The 16253-nt window shown below is 40.8% G+C and overlaps 1 protein-coding gene across 1 annotated transcript; it reads left to right on the forward strand.

Annotated features, from left to right (window-relative positions):
• Nucleotides 1–6895: 6895 nt before the first annotated feature.
• LOC104417415 lies at nt 6896–9908 on the forward strand. Its single transcript, XM_010028699.3, has 2 exons — nt 6896–9082; nt 9217–9908. The coding sequence occupies exons 1-2, from the start codon at nt 7028–7030 to the stop codon at nt 9661–9663; spliced, it is 2502 nt and encodes an 833-aa protein (XP_010027001.3). The 5' UTR covers nt 6896–7027; the 3' UTR covers nt 9664–9908.
• The last annotated feature ends 6345 nt before the right edge of the window (nt 9909–16253 follow it).

The following is a 16253-nucleotide window of genomic DNA, read 5'->3' on the forward strand; positions in this document are numbered from 1 at the left end:
TTGAGAGAAATCGTAAGACCGCACGGGTTAGGGAACGCTAAATCGATCGGCCCATGACAATCCTTGAGAGAAATCCTAAGTGCCGCACGAGTTAGGAAATGCTAGATCGATCGGCCCATGACAATCTTTGTGAGTCGAGTGTGAGAAATGCTGCTTCAGAGAAATCCTAAGGCCGCACAGGTTAGGGAACGCTAGATCGATCGGCCTATGACAAGTGGTATCAGAGCAAGTTCGTTCCAAGCGCAATGGCTGATCCACATTGACAAAAATTTCAAGAAACAAGTCGTATAGTTTCCTCTTTTAAGCTTTGGTTCGTCTAGATTATAGAGAGCTTATGTCAACGATTTTGAGTCATTTATCCTAAAAACTTTCATTTTCTCAACACACGATTTGAGTTACCCGTATTTCTCAATAGTTATCCAATTTTATTTCCTCATTTGATCTTTCGGTCAACTTCCTCTAGTATCGGACCCACGCGAAAAAAACACCTTATAACATAATATTTCACTTACGAACCAATATGTATATATATATTTCACTATTTAAATAATGACATTGCACATAAGTAAGGAATAAGTTTCAAAATTTGAAATCTTTTCAATAAGGTTGTCCATGAGATAGAAGCTTCTATGTTCATGTTCTTATACAACCCCATGGAAAAAAAAAAATTAGTATTCATATTTTCACATTATTTTTAAAATATTGCAAAATTACTGAAGGCTTATACTCAAATAAGACAACGTGACCGCAACACAATGCGATCTATCCCAAACTTAATAGTATTCTTGTCGCACTAAATAAAGAGAATCACCATTTAGCGTACTGAATAACAAGGCTGTATTGGACTTTGGGTGCTGCAAACACAATCTTCAGCTAAGATATGACATCTTTTCAAATGCTAGAAAACGGGATAAGTACACTAATGATGCCATAAGTTGTGGACGGTGCTCACTTTAGTGCCAAAAGTTTCCATAAGATCATTTAAGTACCAAAAATTTTGAAAAACGTTCAGTTTGGTGCCAAGGCTGATCTGATCGGCCGGAAATCTGACGTGGCCTTTTTTTTTTATTAATTTCTTATGCTGATGTGGTTCGCCGAAGTTTCCATTGGATCACTTAGGCCTTCAAACGACGTCGTTTTAGCATCCTAACACCAAAATGACATCGTTTTGTGTCTTTCCCCCAAATTCGAAACCCTAAATCCCCAAACGATGCCGTTTTGTGTCGTCTTCTTCCTTGAACAGATCCAGCAACGCCAATAGCGCTGAACTAGCAACACCAGCAGCGCAGAACCAGCAACAACAGTAATTTTCCAGAAAAGAAACCATGCATTCACCTCCACCCTCCTCCAATAGTTTTCCCCCATTTTCAATCACCTTATCAACCTTTCAAATCCCCGAATCTCAACCCCACCACCGCCTTTTCCCAAGGAAGATCGTTGGGTGTAGAGGAAACACGAGCTCGAAGAATCTCCAAAAGCACAAGCGATCTAGCCAATGGTAGCCGCGAAGATCTGGAACGTCACAGAGGTTGTCAGTGAAGCCAGCTGCTACGAAGGTGGTGCCCGTGGCCCCGCCATCCCTTCCTCCGCCCTCATCATCGACACCTCCATCTCTCTCGGGATTTTCTATTCGTTTTTTTTTTCTTTTATCTTGCTATGGCAAGCAACTACGATGGAGGTCGAGGATGGCGGTTGAGCGACGGTGGCCGAACGATGGCCAAGTGACGGTGGCTGAGGGACGGCGGCCAAGCGACGGCGGACGAGCAATGGCGGACAAAAAAACCCTAATTTCAATCTCCAAATAAAAAATAAAAAATAAATAATAAAAAAAAAACGGCGTCGTTCTTGTGAGGCTATCCACGTAGGATGGCAAAACGACGTCGTTTTCTTAAGGAAGATGGAAAACGACGTCGTTTAAAAGGCTTCTCAATTTTTTTTTAAAATATAAAAGCCACATAATCATTTTGGCTAGAATCTGTCGTCGGTGGCATCAAATTGATCGTGTTTCCTCCGATTTGGTACTTAATTGATCTGGCGGAAACTTTTGGCACCAAAGTGAGTGTCGTACACAACTTATGGCACCATTAGTGTACTTATCTCGCTAGAAAACTCAGCAGAAAATGATACAGAACATTTTTTGCCATTCTTTTTTGTGGCGCATTGATCGGGTTAATAGAAGGGCACAGCTCTCTCTTTGCCTTGACCACCGCCCCAATGAACATCTAATATAGTTCCTACTCCTTGGTGACACCAGCCACGAAGGAGTTCTTTCTTGCATTCCTTACTTTGTCTCTTTCAGGGAAAAATCCATTTGACGAATTTGGAAAGAGCTTAAAAGAGAAGGATTAAAGAACATAACGGCACCCATTGAACGACCTCACAAGCTAATCGAAGAGACTTTTTCGTCAGGCCGAAGATAATCGACCACAGCCTCAGGTCATCCTTCTCGAGGGGGCAAAAAGAAAGTGAGCTGGAAATTATAGTCTATAAAGAAGAATGATTTTAAAACAACCTGCATAGGGATAATAAGTTCCGAAGCACTGCAACTTGCAACTGAAGCTAACAAATTTTAATAAGACAAATACAGAAACTAGCAAGCCCAATGGCAATAAAGGTTTCAACTTAGGAAAGTTACCAAAACAGTCCTAAACCTATTACATACATGTGCTAAATATTAGCAAGACTAGTGGTTGCTTCATTCTTCAACCTCTTCTATGCTAAAAACTTTCCCCAGGACATAAGTATGCCTAGTGCATGGGAAAGTTTCAAATCATCTGTTCTTTTATTTTATTTTTCGCTCCCTGAAACCAAAAAAAAAAAAAATAGAAATATGTTTGGTAACATCAACTAATTTTTCTATTTTATGAAATAGAAAAGTAGTAGGCGAATAGATTTGGAATAGAAATAAGAAATAGAAAAAAATAGTTTCTTGTTCCCGAGAACAATTTTTAGAAATAAGTCAATTTTTTCTTTTATTCTTCCTACTTGCTGCTCGCGACATACTATAGTGGGTGGCAGCGATGATAAGCAAGAAGAAGTGGTGAGCGGCAAGCATGAAGAAGAAAATAAAATAAAATAAAATAAAATAAAATAAAATTTAAAAGATTAAAAAAATTCTACGTCACAAAAAAATTTGTGAATTGTACCAAACTCATTCTTATTATATTTCAATTCTAAGAATAGAAATTTTATATAATTACCAAATGCATTGTTTCATCTAGAAATTATTTCGGGAAGTAAAATAGAAAAAAATAAATTAAAATTATTCTTCGAAACAAAAATGTTAGCATTTACACCCCTAGCGAATTCAGCCACAAGCCATGTCACGGTTTTCCTCACATGAAACTTACATATGTGTGTCAAGTCAAGAGTTAAAAAGGAGAAAGGCCCGACAAAAGAGTCCAAGGAATACTTTTTGGCCAAGTCTTTAATAAACAAATGCCTGGAAGAAAACACAGAACAGTAGTTTCTCCGATTTATTAGTAGAAATTCACTTCGTTCCACCCCCAAAGTCACATGTTCCTTCCCCATAAAGTCCTGATCCAGTGAAATCGAGGGTAAAAACAGTCACATTCGAAGGAAGCAAAAGTATGGCCGCTTCACCCGCGTCAATTCGGCACCCGCTGCCCAAAACTGTGATTTACTAGAGACTGTTGAAACTTTGAAATTATGCTAAATTCATTTAGTATGTAGCAAACAGACAATAAACTTGTTCTCACAGCAGAAAATAATGCATGGCAAAGGTTTTCCTTGACCATCAACTACGGGTACATAATTACTACATTGAGGAATCACGAATATATGCGACCTGAAAAATATGTAGACCATTAGAGAAGAATTATGGCAAATATGAGCAAGTGTTATAGTCTCAAGGTTCCCGTGATAAAGGATGATCGATGGAGACCATCCAAGTTTAGCCAGGTTTTGCCCTAGAATTTATGGAACATTCTCAGAGACGAGTGAGACAGTAATTGAGTCGGGTTCTAGAATTCTCTCGGCTTAAATAGTTGGTAGGACAAGAGATATGATCTCATCCGCTAGATTGAATATAAATCAATGGTTGTAATGAGAGGGCTTTTAATATAAGAAGGGATGCTCTCCCATCGTTTTATTCATCCAAATTCAATAATAGAGATCCATTCTCTCCGGAGAGCTCTCTCTAGAATTCTCTCTCCACGATCCCTGTGAACAGATATCAGAAGACAAGGGAGAAAATTTGTCCATTGAAGACACTATTCTACAACTAAAAATAACATTATGACTTGTTGTTCCTAAAGGTCATAAGCCTCTTCATTGAACCAAAACCTTTCTTCATTTGATTTTATATGAATAAAAAAGATATCAAACTTCAAGAATGACATAAATTCAATTACGTCTCATGAGTAAAATATATTGAGATTCACATCGATGCAAATCTTTAAACTTTCATTGATTATAGATTCTACGAAGAAGATAGATAAGAATAGATGCAACACTTACTACGACATAATGCGCTTTTAGTTTCTTCCACTTCTGCTGAGAAAGTAAACATCTACTTCAAAACATCCATAATATGGCTTGCCAGCCCTTAGCAACCATCGTTGTGGCTGTCATATGGATGGACATATCCGAACCGGCGTGTGATGCAATCGAGGTCTTTTCCGAAGCATTGCTCCCATCAAAAATCTCTTGGCTCAAATCCATGGACAAAGTTTTAGATGATGATAATATGCTTGTATCAGGATGTAGATGGATGTTTACTTCTGATGTTGAATTGCATGCTCTAGCGAATGAAGGATAGGATGATTCTTTTTATTGAAGCATCCAAGACTTGCATGTACCACTATTCTGATCTCACTACATCTACTAATAAATGATCTTATTTTTATTTCCAAATCTTGTTCTACTTAGCAACGAATCAAAATTTAATGACAATATAGTCCAAGGCAACCATCACATATGTTGCAAATGACTACACAAGAACAAGAATCCAAAAGGCAAAATTCATCGTGCAACCGACGTTGATAAAAAGAAAGATCATAGAGCTCTGTGACCACGGAAGGAAATCTCACCATGAACCCACAACATTATCTGCATTATTGGCTCCCCTGAAGTACCCCTAAACAGGACGAGATAAGAACCCGAAGAAAAAAAGGGGAACTTGCGGTTGAACACGTCACTCTAGAAAGCAAAAGGCAATGCACTAAGCTCATAAACAACAAAAACCGAGACATTCCTTTGATTGAATTCGGCGAGAACCTCGCTGTTCGTTGAGATCATGGAGTTCCGGAGCTGAGATGAGTGAGGATTGAGCGTCTTGACGGCGAGCAGGCTCAGTCACTGCGAATTGCATGAGGAACAAATGGTGGAGGGAAAGGCAAGAAACGGAAAGAACGAAAATTAGTTAAAGACTGTCTACCCCAAACAAGAAATTGATAAGGAAACATTATGCAAAAGGGAAAACGACACAAATTATCATTGAATATTGACCAAATATGTGATGTAGTGTCTAAACTTTCAATTTGTTAAATGTGGTCTTTGGATATTTGATACATGTTTTGGGACAATAATAAACATTTTTATATAGTTTATGAACTAAATTGAACATGCACTTAAGTCTAGAGATCTTATTGAACAAATTAAAACTTTACGAACCACATTGCACATTGAGATCTAATTTAAGGATCATATCGAATAAATTAAAAATTTAAAGACCATATTGTATATTGAATTAAAGCTTAAGGATCATTTGTATCATTATCTTTACTCAAAACAATTTCAAACGATAGTCGGATGAATTCACCATATATTAAAAAAACACACACACTCACACACACACATTTTTGTTAAATTACCCTTTCTTTCTTTCGCTTGTCTTCATCCATTTTTCGAACCACCGTTGACTCTTTTTTTCGCCAAAATTTTCTGAATTGTCCAAACTTTCCTTACCTTATGCTCACCTACTATACATAATTATTCAATTCCTTTCTATGTGTAATTACTTAATTAAGCACCAGCAAACGCCAGTTGCGACGCCTGCCCATGATTGAATATTAAGGAATACCTGGGACAATAAAAGTTGTGCCCTTTTTCTTCGTTTTGATGACGCCACACATGATCATTTTTCTTTTCAGATAAATGGTTAATGGGTTTTCGAACTTTGGCGAGTAAATAGAAGTAATTTCTCCTCACGCAATAGCCAGTAGCCACCCATCTGGACCTTCGACACAAACCAGGTGGACCATCTGTGTGTCCTCTAGCTCGAGACGAAGACATTCGATAAAATATCTCCAGCAATCTCCAAACGAAATGCCAAACTGCACTTAAACACGACATAAAAAGAATGGTCGAGGAGCAAGCACGTGGCCTTGGAGATCCGAGGATGCGCCTGTCATGGAGCGAATGACTATGAATGTTAACAGCACACTTGACCAAATGATTCTCATGGACAGAGACGCCCAAAGAAAAAGGAGACTCTGAAGGTTCAACTTAATGACTTATCTTCCTTTCGATAAGGTTGACGTCGACCACACCTTTCAGGGAGCTGTGCACGGCGTTATAGAACTCTAAGAACCCTGATAATTCATTATAACATCAGGACATTAAGCATATGTTCTTCAAACAGAGTCGATACCGTCTCACACTTGTCGTCACTCTTGTACAAGTTTTGTCAGCTGCAAGCCAACGCAGTCACCAAGCAGCAAGCGTGTCGCTCCGATATGCAGAAAGAGAGTAGGAGATCATGGCGCAATCAAGAAAGGTCGTCAATGGAACATTAGAAGAAAACAATCCAACGATATTGGAATTCGATCCAAGAGCAAGAGAACTTGCAGGAAAGTAGGCAATAGAAGCTGCTTGACCTTCCTTTTCCTCTGCAAGATGCAGTTATAACAGCGCCGACGACACCCCCCACTTTGCATACAGCGGCATAGCTGCTCTGTCCCATCCCAATCCAAGAAATTAATCAACAGACCGCTAGGTGGAAGTTTTCCTCAGCTGATTTGACGTATAAAGAAGAATCTGTTCCTGAGCCACTCCAGACCGCGAAATGACAGTCAAGAGCTTTGCTGAAGGTCAAAGCAGCATTCATTTGGACATTCCTCAGCTTCAGAAGGAAAATGAAAGCACCATTTCACCCGCCACAATTTTTGAGCCACAAACTAGTGCTAGCAGCGAAAACTATGTATCTCCCACGCTGCCAGCTGTTTCAGCCCCGGAGAAAAAGCTGACTCTGTTTGCTCTCCACCTTGCAATTCTTGAAAAAATGGCCACTGGCCTGGGAACCCTTGGTTTCATCTGGGCGACGGTTGTACTCCTGGGGGGCCTTGCCAGTACCCTAGACAAAACCGACTTCTGGTTCATCACCATCATTTTATTAATTGAAGGAGCTAGAATCTTCAGCAGGAGTCACGAGCTGGAATGGCAACACCAGTCCACATGGTCAATAGCTGACGCAGGAATTAGCAGCTTCCGAGCGCTCAGATCGAGCTCTAGAGCTCTAGTTGAATCCATGAAGGATAAGTTAAGCCCTGTAAGCTCTGCTACGAGGAAGCAAAGTCAACACAGCAGGAATATTTCCAAAACTACAGATGCAACAAACATTACAGACCAGAAATTGAGAAGGAAGCCAACCCGGATTTGGACTTCTTCCGAAGTTCCTATTGTACCTTATGCAGGGAGAGTTTTCCTTTCAAGAAACGTCAGCAAGATTCTGTATTGGCTTCAGCTCTTATCTGCAATAGCCTGCGTCGTGCTCTCATTGATGAAGCTCATCAAGCGCAATTTTGGTGACATTGCTAAAAGAGACACTGACGAGAGTAACGGGAAGGCTGCTCTGGATATCTTTTATGCCTTGGCTTTGGCAGAAGCTCTGGTTGTCCTGACAGAGAAACTTTACTGGGAGTGGAAGGTTGTCATCTGTAAGCTTCTTGAAGGGGTGAATGAGGAATGCGATCTGGGGGCTTCAGGTACGAACTCGACTTTGAGATTTTTCTATGACTCCTATTCGAGATGTATCAATGGGAGCATTTTTGATGGCCTGGGAATGGATATGGTGACTTTTGCCATGGATCTCTTATCTTCAAACTCGCCGCAAGAGCAGCTCATAGGAGCCAGGATTCTTCGCCAGTTTTCTACGAAAGAACGGTTTTCAGATGACACGCTTCAGAAGATGGGAACAACTCTGCCAGTTATAGAGAGACTGGTGGAGATCTTGAACTGGAAAGACCCACACGAGAAAGAAATCAGGGTATCAGCTGCAGAAATAGTTTCCAAATTAGCCGGGAAAAAGCAAAACTCCCTTCGGGTCGCTGGGATACCCGCAGCAATGGAATCGATATCATCTCTTCTACAGACAAACAGAAGCCTCAGTTCTACAGCAGACGAAATTGGAGAAAGGAAAATTGTCTTTGACCATGAGGATTATGGACACTGGACTTTCATTAATTTGGGGCTACTCATTCTCAAGAAACTTGCCCATGATCATGATAACTGTGGAAAAATTGGAAACACAAGGGGCCTTCTTTCCAAAATCATAGATTTCACTCATGCTGACGAGAGAATATTGAAGGACTCAACTGTTACCACATCGCAGGTTTTGACTGTTAAAAGATCCCTAAAGGTTATAAAGATGCTGGCAAGCACGACAGGTACCACAGGGAAAAATCTCCGTAGAGAGATCTCAGAGATAGTCTTCACCATAAGCAACATAAGAGATATTCTACAACACGGAGAGAAAAAACCAGAACTGCAGAAACTAGGGATTGAGATCCTTACCAGTTTAGCACAGGATAATGAGGCGACAGAGTGTATAGGAGGGACTGGTGGAGTTCTGAAAGAACTGTTAAACATTTTCTTCCAAGGAGTGCAGGAAGAACAAAGGGATGTGAAGATTGTGGCTGGAGAAGCTCTGGCAATGCTGGTGTTTGAAAGCAAGAGCAACTGTCGTCGCATCTTAAAGTTAAATGTAGTGGAGAGGCTCCTAGAAGCATTGGAGATTCCGCTTCTTCATGTCAATGCTGGAAGAATTTTGAGGAACCTGTGCACTTACAGTGGGCCAGAGTCCTTCAACCAGCTAAAGGGAGTAACAGCAGTGGCACCAACAGTAAGTGCATTTTTTGCAAAAATTGAACCTGAGCCAGTATCTCAATAACCGAAACGGCAATTATGTACAAGTTTAAGTTGTCCTGGAGAGAATGATATTAATTGTTCCTACCTAACCATATTTCCTCAACTCAGGTTCTCAAGGCAATCTTGTCAGGGGAAGGCAAAGTACAAGAGGTGATGGTTGGGTTAGCGGTACATGCTTTCAAGTTCATGACAGCCGAAGAATCGACCGCCTTGTTTCAGCGGGCGGGGTTTAGAGAAGCCAAATTAGCTTGTGCTTTGGTCGAGATCCTGAGGAGCCACCGGAACCCACATGTAAAGGTGCCAAGAATGAGAAGGTTTGCTATCGAGCTGGCAATTTGGATGATGAGAGAGAAATCAACAAATGTGCAGATCTTCAGGGATCTGGGCATGGAGGAGGAGCTTGAAGGAGTCATGGATACGACATCAGAGCTAGAGAGCTTCAATATTTTCTCTGGCACCATTGGACTAAGCAGGCACAGCACAACCATTCACTCACTTGTTGAGACTGCACTTATGCTGCTGAAGAACAGGTTTGATCAACCGATAGGCTACTGAGCAAGTGATGATGTCAAATTATCCAAAAAATGGGAAACATGACATTTCTTTCACTAATTCCAGAAGCAAATAAATAAAGGTAATTGCTTCTTTAGCAACTCCCTTTAAGTCCGATGAAATGCTTCTGAAAGTTATAACCATGTTTATTTGTTTCACACGGAGTTTGTGTGTCGTGCAACGCACCACATGTACTACTACCGTAATATATGAATATGAATACATACACCCAAGCAATTTTTGCTTTCCGATTCAACTCTTGAACATTCAAGCATCCGAGTGTTGCTATCCCCTGATTCTGAGCTCCCTACTTCTGCTATTAAAAGACCGGATTTCCCCTTCCAAATCTTTTTCAACTTAGCAGCTACTCGAAGACTTAAGACGGAATAATCCAATGCAGTCATTCCATATTTTCAAACGCCTACACCAAGATCAAGAATCCCAGAAGGCAATTCATCAGGCAACAGAAGTAGACAAAAAGAAAAAGAAAGAACCCATTGCTTACTTTGTGACGGCTTTAGAAGGACATCTCGCAATGAACCCATAAATTATCTGCACCATACGCTTCTCTCTCTGAAACTCTTAAATAGGATGAGAACCGAAGAACCAAAGGAAAAATGGGAACTCGCAGTTGAACAGCTACTCCATAAAGCAAAAGCGAATGAAAGTAAGATCGTAATCTACGTGAACCGACACTCTTGTGATGCACATCCGGGAGTTTTGGAGCTGAGGCAACCGAGGATTCAGCGTCTTGACGGTGAGCGAGATCAGTAAGATGGAAAAGCAAGAAATGGTGGAGGGGAAGGAAGGAAACGGAAAGAACGGGAGTGAATTGAAGCTTCGACGCAATTTTTACGAAATTCATGAGCCCAATCCATGCGAACAAGCTGGTCTCCCGTTGCAACTTCTTCCATGCAAATTACGCAATCTAGTTCTTGACTACTTGAGCGTCCATCACCCTTAAACACCACTTCGTTCAAGCTTTGAATTATCGACTCGCGAGCAGCTTCATAGTTGATAGCCGCTTGGTCCAGTGATTCTCTCCTGACCCTTCTCCTCCACACATCTTCCCCGTCGTGATCAGGGTCCGTCCTGTTGCGCCCCTCATTGCGAGGGCTATTCACAGCGCTGGACGCGACCCTTGCGATCTCAGACGCTAGCTCATCACGGGTCAGGCACTTCTTGATTGCGTTCGTCCCCGTACTTGAGTCGAGCCACCATAGCCGGTCCAACAGGAAGGGCAGCCGCATGTCGTCCAACATGGAGGACACGATTGCCCAGGACGGCAACGACGGCAGGTGGTCGCGGGAGGCGAATGGCGCGCTCGGGTGCTCGGCTCGGTACGAAAATCTCTTAAGACTTTCCTTTTCTGAACGCATGATATTTTTTTATTATTATTATTATTATTTCAAGATACTTTGAATTAGTTGTATTTTTTGGAAGTTACCTTTTTATTTCCTTGTCTAGTATTTTTATTTTAGGCAACTTCCTCTAGTTTAAACCCAGGCGAGCCGACTTTTTCTTATATAATAGTAAAAATACACGTATGTTGCGTGAATTTAAAAAAATAATTAATAATTAAATATATTTTTCAACAAATTGTTTTATAACGAAATACTAAAAATTTTATTAAATAATGGAGTTGCATGTTGGAAAGGGATAAAAATTCAAGATTTAAATCTTTTTGATAAGCTTGTTCATAGGATGGAAAAATTCGAATTTGAAATTGAAGATGCCAGAGAAAATATGAACATATAAATTTATATATTTAGCTGCCGATAGAATATGGAAAAAAAAAAAAAAAAAAGAAGGGAATGCGATCGTCTTTACTTCATCTAATAATAAACTTATTACAAAATTTAGAGTGCCAACATTAAATGTTAAACTTGATGATTGGGGAGCAAAATTTCAATCTGATTTTTCATTACAAAAAACCAATTTCTTCGAACATCCTGTGAAGGAAACAACAAATCGCATAGAACAATTAACCAAAAAGTCCTAAATTTATTATAATTATAACAATTCAATCATAACAATTTTTGTTGTCAATTAAGTCTTAAACATTTTGTATTTTTGCGATCCGACCAATTTTAACGGGTTAAGCTGGCGTGACACAGCTAGCACTAATGTGAACCTTTTAATATTTTTTAATTATTATTTATTTATTTATTTATTTATTTATTTATTTATTTATTTATTTATTTATTTATTTATTTATTTATTTATTTATTTATTTTCTTCCTTTTTCACTAAGAGTAAGTGCACCTCTTTTGCAAAAAAAGTGTACATCAGCCGGTACCTCGATTACCAGAAAGGGCGGTGATATCCAAGTTTAAGTCGTCCTCGAGAGAACGAATTAATTTTAACTACCTCACCTTATTAAGGAGCCGGGAATGAGAATGTTTGCTATTGTGCTGGCGATCTGGATGATGAGAGACAAATCGACAAATGTGCAGATCTTCACCGATCTGCACATTTGTCATAAACTATTGTATTTAGCCACCAATAGAATATTTATAAAATAATAAATTAACGGCATTTTGGGAAAAAGGAAAAAAGAAAGGATTGTCTTTACTTTATCTAACAATAAACTTATTACAAAATTTAGAGTGCCAAAATTAAATGGTAAACTTGATGATTGGGGAGCAAAATTTCAATCTGTTTTTTAATTACAAAAAAAACAATTTTCTTCTAACATCCTATGAGGGGGACGACAAACCGCATAGAATAATTACTTAAAAAGTCATAACCTATTGTAATTATGTCAATTTGATCATAACGCTTTTTTTTTATCAATTGATTTTTAAATCTTTTGTATTTTTGTAATCCGATCAATTTTGACGAGTTAGGTTGATATGACACAACTAGCACTAACGTGGACATTTTTAATAATATTTTAATATTTTAATTATTTACATTTATTTATTCTCTTTCCTTTTTCACTAAGAGTAAGTGCACCTCTCTTTTGCAAAAAGTGAACCTCAACCAATATATCAATTACCAGAGAGGGCGGTGAGGGACAAATCGACAAATGTGCAGATCTTCACCGATCAGGGCATGGAGGACAAGTTTGAAGGAGATAGGGGTGTGCAAAATATCCGGGAACCGCCCGGACCGCCCGGAACCGGCGGTTCTTGAGGAACCGGTCCGGTTCCCGGTTCCAATTTATGGGATCCGGTGGGTACGGTTCGGTTCCCGGTTCCATGGACGGATCCGCCCGCCCACCCACCCGGACCGGACTGGAACCTTTTTAATATTAAAAAAAAATACTAAAAGAAACCCTAGATCTCATCTTACTCCCTTCGTCTTCGGCTCCTAATCCTATCACCATTTCGCTGCGTTTACTTCTTCTACCGTTCGCATCTCCACGTACTTAAATTTGGTTTTTCTTTCTTTGACTTGCTTTGATGTCACGCAATCATTTTATGTTGAAAACCAAAATTGTTTTTGCGTCAAGATTGGTTCTATGGATCCACCAGGGAACCGGACCGGACGAACGGTCCGGTTCCCGGGTGGATCTATGCAACAAACGGATGGATCCCGGTTCCAATTTTTTGGAACCGGTCCTTAGTGGGCGGTCGGTTCCCTGTTCTAGGTCGGGAACCGCCCGCCCGGATCATGCACACCCCCAAAAGGAGAGCATACGGCATCAAAGCTAGAAAAGCTTCAATATCTTCTCTGGCACCATTGGACTAAGCAGGCACAGCAAGTCTATTCACTCACTTGTTGAGACCGCGCTTATGCTGCTGAAGAGCAGTCTTTGATCAATTAATAGGTCACTGACCAGGTGATGATGCCAAATTGTCCAAGTAAGCTACACTACACATTTTATTCTCTAATCCTATATGTAAAGAAATAAAGGGGAATTGCTTCTTTAGCAACTCCGCCGGCTTAAATCTAATCCAATGATCCTAACAGTTTTCACCTTCTTTATCTATTCATGTGGAATTTGAGAAACTAATGACACATCACATGTACTAAAACATATGCAGAACATGTACATACACCCACACATTTTTTTTTTCATTTTTAAATTGAAATCTCGAAACATCTGAGGATAGAGAGATGCATATACGGTGATTCTGAGTCACTACTTCAGATATCAAAAGATCAAATTTTTCTTGTTCTACTTAGCAGTGAATCAAAAACCTAAAGGATTATATAATCTAAGGCAATCGTGACATATTTTCAAATGACTACACAAGAACATGACCCCCAAAAGGCAATTCATCATGCAATTGGAGTTAATAAAATGAAAAGAAAGAACACATTACTTACTCTTTGACTATGGAAGGAAATCTGATAATGGATCCATAAATCATCCGAGTTATTCGCTTCTCTTAAATGCACTATATAGGATAGAATAAGAAGCAAAGAAAAAATGGAAACTTGCAGTCGAACAACTCACTCTATAAAACAAAAGGCAATGAACTAAGGCCATAAACTACGAGAATCGAGACATTTTTGTGATTGTATTTGCGATAACCTCGTTACTGGTCAATATTGAGGGGCCTTGTTGAATTATCTCCCTAGCCCCTCCCCTTGTTGATACAGTGTCTTTTTCTTGTCTTGCTCTCCATAGTACCCACTATGATATTTCACGGCACGTGGTCTTGTCTTGTTAGAACCTTTTATGAACTTGCTTTGGTCCTAAGTGAAGAAGAAATGGTTGAGCGAAGGAAGGACGTGACAGAACAAAAGTGAATTAAAACTGTCAAATAACTATATATGTCCCGGCCAAAACATCATTTATCTTGTCTCTTTTTTTCATAAAGCCACGTTTAAGTTATGTGTTTTCGTTTTTATCAAAACAGAACTTTTCACTTCGAATAGCCAAAAATGGTGGCAAATTGGGAGAATTACCAAAAAAGTCCTAAACCTATTGCAATTGTGTCAATTCGGTCCTAAACTTTTTTTTTTTTTTTGGTCCAATTTAGTCCTAAACCTTTTATAATTGTGCCAATTCAGTCAATCCGGCCAAAATTGGCCGGCCGGCACGACGTGGATGCCGGCGGGGGGACAGCCGGCCGGCGAGGTAATTTTTTTTATTTTTTAAATAATTATTTTATTTTTTCGAATTTTTAAATTTTTTTTTTAAATTTTTTTCTTTCTTCTCCTTCCTGCGGCGAACGCCGGCCAGAGGTGGGCCGGCGAGGCTGACCTCGCCGGCCACCGGCGAGGCTCGCCCGCCGGCCACCGGCGGAGGCGAGCCTCGCCCGCGCGGCGAGGTGGCCGTCGCCGGATCTAGCGACGCTCGCCTCGCCATGGCCGGGCGAGGCCGAGCCTCGCCGGATCGGGGCGACGGCCGCCTCGCCCGGGCCGATGAGGCAGCCTCGACCTCGCCGGTGGCCGACAAGGCTACCGTCGCCATCGCCACCTCCGCCGCCTCCCCCGTCCCCGATCGTCGGCACGATCTCCCCTCCGAGCTCAAGCGGCCCTCCCGGCCGTGACCATCGCAAAACCCTGTTCCGGCGCCCGGACCGACGAGGACGAGATCGAGCTCCTCCGCAGTTCCTCGACTACACCACGCGGCGCGCGGGGGCCTCGCCCTCGCCGCAGCCGGCGAGGGCCGAGCTCGCCGGACTGGCGAGGCTCGGCCTCACCCGGCGACGGCGAGGCCGTCGTCGCCGAGATCCGGTGAGGCTCGGTCTCGCCCGGCCATGGCGAGGTCGAGCCTCGCGCCGATCTAGCGACGGCCGCCCGCCGTCGCCGGGCGAGGCTCGCCTCCGCCGGTGGCCGGCGAGGTCGGCCTCGCCGGCCCTCACCTACGGCCGGTCGCCGGCCCTCACCTCGGCGGACGCCGGCCGAGAGGAAGGAGAAGAAGGCCTAAAAAAAAAAATATTTAAAAATACTTAAAAATATTTAAAAATTCGAAAAAAAAATAAATAAAAAATAAAAAATATTAAAAAATTACCTCGCCGGCCGGCTATCCCCACCGGCGTCCATGTCAGCACCGGCTGGCCAATTTTGGCCGGATGGACTGAACTGCACAATTATAAAAGGTTTAGGACTAAATTGGACAAAAAAAAAGGCTTAGGACTGAATTGGCACAATTGCAATAGGTTTAGGACTTTTTTGGTAATTCTCCCGTGGCAAATTTCTTGGAACAATGGAGGCAATAAATTTGCCACCATTTTTGGCTATTCGAAGTGAAAAGTTCTGTTTTGATAAAAACGAAAACACATAACTTAAACGTGGCTTTATGAAAAAAAAAAAATTGAGGTGATAGAGATTAAATAAAATGTCCAATTTCAAACACGCGCTAATAGTAGAGCTTACGATTGTATAATCCCGCCTTAAACATTTGATCTTATTTAGGTTCAGAAAATATATTTTACTCTTTTTTTTACAGTAAACAAAAACATATTTGTAATACATGAGTGTGTTCAAGCACTCCAAGTCTAATGATCATAAACATACTCTTATACAAAAGAAAAACATAATATTCATATAATGTTAATTTTTTAAATTAGGTACTCTGATCACCGTTAAAGAAGCTAACTTTCTGCATTAGGTGGTGTTTGTAATTTAAGCCCCAATTCATCCTTCCTGTTGGTGTAGCAAGTTTATGGTTCAAGCCTCTAAAAGATTTA

Source organism: Eucalyptus grandis, chromosome 8 (assembly GCF_016545825.1).
Source record: "Eucalyptus grandis isolate ANBG69807.140 chromosome 8, ASM1654582v1, whole genome shotgun sequence".
Lineage (NCBI taxonomy): Eukaryota > Viridiplantae > Streptophyta > Magnoliopsida > Myrtales > Myrtaceae > Eucalyptus > Eucalyptus grandis.